We start from the raw sequence: 7,061 nt of genomic DNA, 5'->3' as shown, positions 1-7,061 counted from the left end.
GCCAGGCCGACAGTGCGGGAGAGGCGCACCTGAAGAACAAGAAAGCCACATCAGCCAGGAAGACTGGTGAAAGCCTCGGTTTAATTGGAGACAAGATCGAAGGATTGCTTCTCGATCAATGGACTGACTGATAGTCAGAGTGGACAACACTCAAGGGGTCCTCTGTAACCTCCCTGGATGGAGGAGCCCTGATTGGGGGTGGGACGGTCCATATGGATTGTAGCCAGTCCCGCCCAGCCCTGGGGAAGGGGGAGGGACAGGCTCTGCTCAGCCCTCACCCCCTAGATGAACTAACTCTCCCACCAAACAACAGCGCTGAGCCCACACTTTTGGGGTCTATGGTACAGTTTGTATAATACAGCAGGAATAGGGACTCTCCCACTGGGAGATCCCCACCCTTCTTTCCCCTGACCAGGTCAGCCAGGGATGGGCAAGTTTATTTTCCCTTTTTGCCTCTGCAGAATAATTTACAAACAAACCTTACAGTATGTACAAAAAGAAGAAGAAGAAGGAAGGAAAAAAAAAAGGAAACCAAAAAAAGGCCCACCCCGGTTGCCAGCTAGGACAGAAACTACTTTCACTACAAAAATGAACCCTGTACAGTATGATGAGGGTGGGGGAGAGTATACTCCCCAGTGGGATAGACAGATGGCAGGCTGGGGGGAAGAAGGAGACTACAGTACCGTGTGCTCAGAATTGGAGAAGTGGGGGCAATGAGACAGGCCCTGCCCTGCCCAACTGCAGAACCAGGCCAAGGGGTATAGGGGAGATGGAAGAGGGGATCTTTCCTTCCCAACATTCCCCCATGGCTTGAAGAAAAATGGTCTTGCATCTGTCTGTCATATTGCTCAGGGCAGGGGGGATTGTTAGGGGGAGAGAGGGAGGCTTGGCAAAGTGAGACAAAGGAGAAATGACTTTGGTGCCAGGGTGGGAAGGGATGCCCAGAAAGGGAATGTAGGTGTACACCATTATTGCTTCCTCCTAGGGCAAAGGGTTGGGGAGGGTAGCAGGAGGATGCTGGGGTGGGGGGCGCCTAGGATGGGGGCTTTGGGCCTGGCCCCACCCCACCCAAGGTGCAGGTGGGAGCCACTGCAACCCTCTCCTATGGCCGTGGGAATCATTAAGGCAGAAACAAGAGGAGAAGCAGCTGGAAGAAGGGGGTGCAGCTCAGAGCTGTCCCCGCAGATGGATAAAATTCAAAGGAAACCTGACATGGAAGGGGAAAGGGATGGCAAGCAGAGGGAGCTCAGCCCTCCTCAAACCCCAGACCCCAGGCTGGTGGTATGAATGTCCCTCCAATGTTCTCTCCTCCCAGCAACCTAAGATACACTAGGTATCTCATGTCCTTCCAAGTCAGTATTGCCAGGTTTGTGCAAAATGAGGTGGAAGACTTCTGGAGGCGGGCGGGCAGTGAGCCTGAGAGGGGCTAGAGCTGGGGCCTCTCACAGTGACTCTCCCCCACCAGGCCACTGCCCAGAATGGCTATTCCTGGCTGGATTCCAGAAACCCTCCAAACTTCAGGAGAGCCTGGAAGGAGACCTTACGCCAGCTTGGGCCCAGGTGGAGAGCCCACAGAGGCTGGAAGACTGAGCCTGGGACCTGGGAGGGGTGGGGGTGGGGTAGGAGATGGACCAGGGAAGCCAGGAACAGGAGCATCTACAGTTGCTGTGTTTCATCCTGTTTTTTTTTTCTTTTTTTCTTTTTTTTCTAAAAATGTAACAATGAAAATTCCAAAAATAAAACCCCTTCCAGGACCTCAGCCCCTCCTTCCCCAGGCCCCACCTCCAAAAAGCGGCCTCATGGGTGGGGCTGGGTGTGGGGGGAGAGGGGAAAAAAAGAAAAGAGAAAAAAAAACACTTTTCTGTTTTCTTTTTTCTTAGGAGGCCCAAGAGTCTTTGAGGCAGTGAAGGAGGCAGTTGGGGGATGATAATGGTGAAAGGAGGAAGGGAGGGCAAAAGAGTATAGGGTCCGGGGCTCAGGTAGGGCTTCCAGCAGACCCCCACCCACCAGGGGCTGGGAGCGTGGGTGTGTCCTCGCCCGATGTCCCTGTGCAGGCACAGCATGCCCTCTTGGCAGCCTGATGCTCTTTCTGGGCCCCCACCTCGGCTGCCATGGAGGGGAGGCCCAGGAGGCCCGGGGCCCCCTCTGGAGTGGGTGGGGTCCTCAAGGCAGGCAGAGTGGGGCTTTCAGGAGTCAGGGCAGGAGGGCTGCTGCAGCCTATGGCACCCACAGACACATCTGGGGATGTCGACTCGTCCTGGCCCACTGCCACACTGTCTGCTTGCTGTGTCAAGGACATTTCGTCTACCACCACCTCCGTGGGCAGATCCTGGCCATCGACCTCCCACAGTTCCTCAGCTGGGGATGCATCCTGGGCCACGAATAATTCCTGCACCTCAATCGCACCCAGGGCAGAAGGCACCTCCTCCTCTTCCTCTTCCAGCGTCAGCTCAAACTGGAACTTCTCAGGTGGAAGTGGGTGGTCTGGCCCCTCCGGCTCCTCCTCAGGTGGTGGCGATGGGCTCTGCCGAATGGCACTGTAGTACCAGTCCCGGTTATCTTCCAAAGTGTCCAAGATCTCCTGGGCATCTGGGTGGACCAAGTCAGCCCAAGTCTCCCACAGTGGGTGCACAATATAGTCAATGAAACCCACCTGGGGGAGGGAGAAGAAGGCATAATAAACTGGCGGCTCGCTGGTACAGACGGCACTGCCATGCTGGGGAATCTGATAAAATATAAATATTTTATTATTTATTTTTAGAGAGAGAGGAAGGGAGAGGAACATTGATGTATGAGAGAAGCATTGATTGGTTGCCTCTCACACACACCCCAACCAGGGACTGGGCCACAACCTAGGCATGTGCCTTGACCAGGAATCAAATTGGCAACCTGTCACTTTGCAGTACGACACCCAACCAATCGAGCCACACTGGTCACAGCGGGATCTGATAAAATTTAAACAATGCTGATATCATTTGACCCAGCTTTCTTGCTCCTCCAAATCTACCCTGGAAAAATTCTTGCATAAATAACAAAAAAAGAATCACATGAAATGTAACAAAAACTGGAAACACCTCCATATATACATCTATGGGAGATTTGTTTTTAATGTGGTTCCCGCAGATATTCATTATGGCATCTTTTGCACCAAAGAGAAACTAGAAATAACTTTGTGGTAGACTAACACCCGGATATCATCTTCCCTACTTTTCTATTGGCAGAATCTTGATTTTATTTTCCTTGGGGATAAAATGCTTCCAGCTGAAAACTGCATTTCCCAGCCTCCCTTGCAAAGTGAAGATAGCCATGAGACCACCTGCAGACAGAAGATGCTGCGTCAGGGTCCTGCAAGGGGCGCTGCAGCAGCTAGCAGAGGGCTTTCTTCCCTGGAATGTAGTCAGAATGGCTGGGGCTTCAACAGTATCTGTGACCGTGAGAGGTACCTCTGGGGACAGAAGCCCCACTCTTTAGAGGACAGAAGAGAATCACTGAAAGCTCTGGGTGTCTGCTGATTTCATGGAGCTGCAGAAAGTCCAACTCCCTTTCTCTAGGCTTTTCTTATATAAAAGGAAAAAAAGCTTTATTTTGTTTGAGTCACTGTGAATTTCATTTTTTAAAATTGATCTTTAGAGAGATATAGGAAGGGAGGGAGAGAGAAACATGGATTTGTTGTTCCACTTGTTTGTGCACTCATTGGCTAATTCTTATATGTGCCCTGACCAGGGATCAAACCCACAACCTTAGTGTATTAGGATGATGCTCTAACCAGCTGAGCTACCTGACCAGGGCCAAGTCACTGTGAATTTCTAACTCCTTAACACTAAAATGACTATTGACGGGGGGAGGGTGACTACACAAACTGTTATTTTTCTATATCTGGGTGAGCTAAATCTGCTGAAATAACTTGGACAGATTTTTAAGTCATTGTTGAAAAGAAAGGGCAAGATGTATAAAATGGGTATATATTAATATAATTTATATTTTTTAAAAAGCTAGCCCTGGCTGGTGTGGCTCAATGGATTGAGAATCACCCCACCTGTGAGCCGAAAGGTCGTCAGTTTGATTCCCAGTCAGGGCACATGCCTGGGTTGCAGGCCAGGTCCCCAGGTGGGGGTGAAAGAGAGGCAACTAATTGCACATAAGTTTCCCTCTTTCTCCTTCCTTTCCCCTCTCTGTAAAAATAAACTTAAAACATCTTTTTTTTAAAAAAGCTAAAAGTGCCCTGGCTGGTGTGGCTCAGTGGACTGAGTGCTGGCCTGTGAACCAAAGGGTCGCCAGTTCGATTCCCAGTCAAGACACATGCCTGGGTTGCAGACCCAGTCCCCAGTTGGTGACATGCAAGAGGCAACCACACATTGATGTTTCTCTCCCTTTCTCCCTCTCTTCCCCTCTGTCTTAAAAATAAATAAATAAAAAATATATTTTTTAAAAGAGCTAAAAGTTAAGTTGCCTGTGAAAATAACTACATAACAGAACTATGAAACTGGTTTTCATCAGGGGTGGGGGTGATCTGCTGGCCCAGGAGACATCTGAATGTTATACCTGGAAGAGGAGGGTACTCCCAGCATCCAGGGGGTGGAGGCCAAGGATGATGCTCAACACCATACAATGCGCAGGATGGCCCCCACAGTAGAGAGTGGCCTGGCCCCAACTGTCAACGGAGCTGAGGCTGGACAATCCCGGTCTGGAAGGGCACATACACTGAACTGGGGAAGGTGAGTCTCACTGGGAGGGGGCCAGAAGTGGGGAGGGCGACAGACTCTTACATTCACACTTCAGTGTTGACACTTTAAGGACACTGCTTTCCTGTCCCTCTTTGTTAAATTAATCAGGCACTGGATGAAGACCAGTCAATTCATCCCATTTCAAAATCCTCTGAAAATTAGGGGCCACATCACCAGACAGGTGAGGATATCGGCAACAGGCTGAGTCAACATGAGGTCTGTAACTGAAGTGCAGCTAAGTATTACCACTGATAATACCACGGTTGCTGCAAATGAGTTACGACTCTCTGAATGAGGCCTGTGTGCCCAAGGCTCAGTTTAGTTGTTCTAGGTAGAAGAAAATGTTGCATATTTCCCATTAAGATAGAAAAGAAGAAAACAAACTAAGACTTGATGTGACAGCGGGGCAGGTCAGGACCTCCTGGGCCTCGAAGCTCCAGGCCAGGGTGGGGCAAGAGGCTGGTGCCCTGAAACTGTACCTGAGACTTCTCCACAGAGGCTGTGTGCTTGTCGCACATGGGGCTGATCTCCATACCACGCTCACGTTCACGGTCGCCCTGCTGGAAGAACTCAGCCATGATGCGGTCTGTCCACTGGCGGTACAGCTCCAGCGGCTTGGTGGGGTTGCTGAGGTCCGCACAGTGCACCATGTTCCTCAGGACCTGCATGGGGCACGGGAGCTTCAGGGGCTGTGCTCCTGTCTCAGTCTGAGGCCTCAGGCTTCCTCACCTTCCCCCTCTTGGGAGAGTGGGGAGGAGGGGTAGGGGGAAGACCAAGAGAAACAGAGGAATAAAGAGGGGGGTAAGTCAGGGAGAGAAGGGAGGGGGTAAGAAAGGGTTGATGGGGGGAAGGAGGAGAAAGAGGAAGGAGAGAGAGAGGTGGGTGGAGATGGAGAGATGGGGGAAAGAGGAGGGAGTTGGGAGGCAAAGGTGGAGGAGATGGTGGGGAAGAGGGGAGGGGAAGGGTTGATAAAAGGAAGAAAGAACTGGGGGAGATGGCAGGAGGTGAGGGGCAATGGGAAGGAGAGATGTGGGATGGAAGGGGAAGATGAAAGGGGGGAGAGGAAAACAGGAAAATGGGCAAGAAGGGAGCTGGAGGATGACAGGGAGGCAGCAACCCAGATCTGAAGGGTGGGGGGGAAGGGAAGAGACCAGTCTTATACGACGTGTAAAGGGAGCACCTGGATGCGGTCAGAGTAGTTGTCCAGCAGAAGGACTCCTGAGCTGGTTACTTTCTTGGTTTCTACCATGGTCTTCAGGTCAGCTAGGAGGGTCATATGCTTGGACATGTCCGTGGCCAGCACCTGTGGGCAAGGCGCCACCAGAGGGGCCACTGAAACTTCCACCAAATCACTGGACCACCCAGAGCTTCTGAAGCTTCACAGGGGACAATCTGTCCCCATGAGTCCCACCAAAAGATGCCTCTTCCCCCAGAGGCTTTTCCCTCTCAAACTCAGACCTTCCCAAAGCACCACCCATCAAAGGCCACCTTTCCTGCCCTGTCTCACCTACCATGTCAATGACCATCTTGCGCAGGCTCTGCCGCTGGCGTTTGCTGAGGTTCTGGAAGATGTCACAGTTGTCCTCCTGCAACAGCTTGAAGCCCACAGCCAGGTGGTGGTTCTCCAGCACCGACTCGTCATTGTACATGAGTGCCAGCTCTGAATCTGCAACCCAGGTGGGTCAGGGGTCAGGGGAAGGAAGGACCCACAGGGCTGCCTCCATCCTGACGGGCCCCACACCCTTAGAGGGCCACTCACTGGTGTTGATGAGGAACTGGTTGGAGACCCCAGGGTGGTCCACATCGTGGATGGCAGCTGCAAAGAGGGCTGCGAGAATCTCCAGGTCTGTGAATACAGCCTGGAGGCAGAGAGGGGGTCAGAGAGACACAGGGGTTAGAAATACGGGGGCAGGGGGCGCAGAGAGACAGGGTAAGAGAGATGGGGGTTCAAGAAAGATGGAGGTCAGGAGAAAAAGATAAGGATCAGAGAGAGGTATGGGGTTGGAGAGAGACGGAGGTCAGAGACCCAGGGCTGGAGAGATAACAGGAGATCAGGTATGGCTAGTCAAGGACGGAGTTTGGGAGGCAGGGGGCCAGGCAGGCGGAGCTCACGTTCAGTGCAGGTGTAGCCAGCAGCACATGGGTGGACTGCAGCACATCGGCAGCGTGCAGGCTGTTGTGGTAGGCCACATCCTGGTGGTAGTGGTCCTCCAGGGTCAGCATGTATGTCACCATTGTATCCACTGGGATGTGAAACTTCTTCAGCAGGTCTCGTTCCTGAGGGCAGGTATGGAGGGGCGGTGACCCCCGCTACCCCTTAGCTCCCCACCCTGGCCC

General features: G+C 52.3%; 1 protein-coding gene across 7 annotated transcripts in view; it reads right to left on the bottom strand.

The window, feature by feature from the left end:
• Nucleotides 1-499: 499 nt before the first annotated feature.
• The window catches only part of PDE4A (phosphodiesterase 4A), a 38,783-nt gene continuing 32,221 nt past the window's right edge, over nucleotides 500-7,061 (bottom strand). For 4 of the 7 annotated variants that reach the window (XM_045853038.1, XM_045853034.1, XM_045853032.1 and 1 more), the window contains 6 exons: nucleotides 6,837-7,001; nucleotides 6,484-6,583; nucleotides 6,236-6,390; nucleotides 5,905-6,027; nucleotides 5,204-5,386; nucleotides 500-2,653 (listed from right to left, as the gene is read on the bottom strand). In XM_045853038.1, the coding sequence (XP_045708994.1) occupies nucleotides 1,976-2,653; nucleotides 5,204-5,386; nucleotides 5,905-6,027; nucleotides 6,236-6,390; nucleotides 6,484-6,583; nucleotides 6,837-7,001 (1,404 nt within the window). In that variant the 3' untranslated portion in view covers nucleotides 500-1,975. Of the gene's footprint in view, nucleotides 2,726-5,203; nucleotides 5,387-5,904; nucleotides 6,028-6,235; nucleotides 6,391-6,483; nucleotides 6,584-6,836; nucleotides 7,002-7,061 lie in introns of all 7 variants that reach the window. The other 3 variants (XM_045853033.1, XM_045853035.1, XM_045853031.1) reach the window with 1 other exon arrangement.

Source organism: Phyllostomus hastatus, unplaced genomic scaffold, assembly GCF_019186645.2.
Source record: "Phyllostomus hastatus isolate PE091 unplaced genomic scaffold, TTU_PhHast_1.1 phas_contig_98, whole genome shotgun sequence".
Taxonomy (NCBI): domain Eukaryota; kingdom Metazoa; phylum Chordata; class Mammalia; order Chiroptera; family Phyllostomidae; genus Phyllostomus; species Phyllostomus hastatus.
This window is presented reverse-complemented; position numbering and strand designations above follow the sequence as displayed.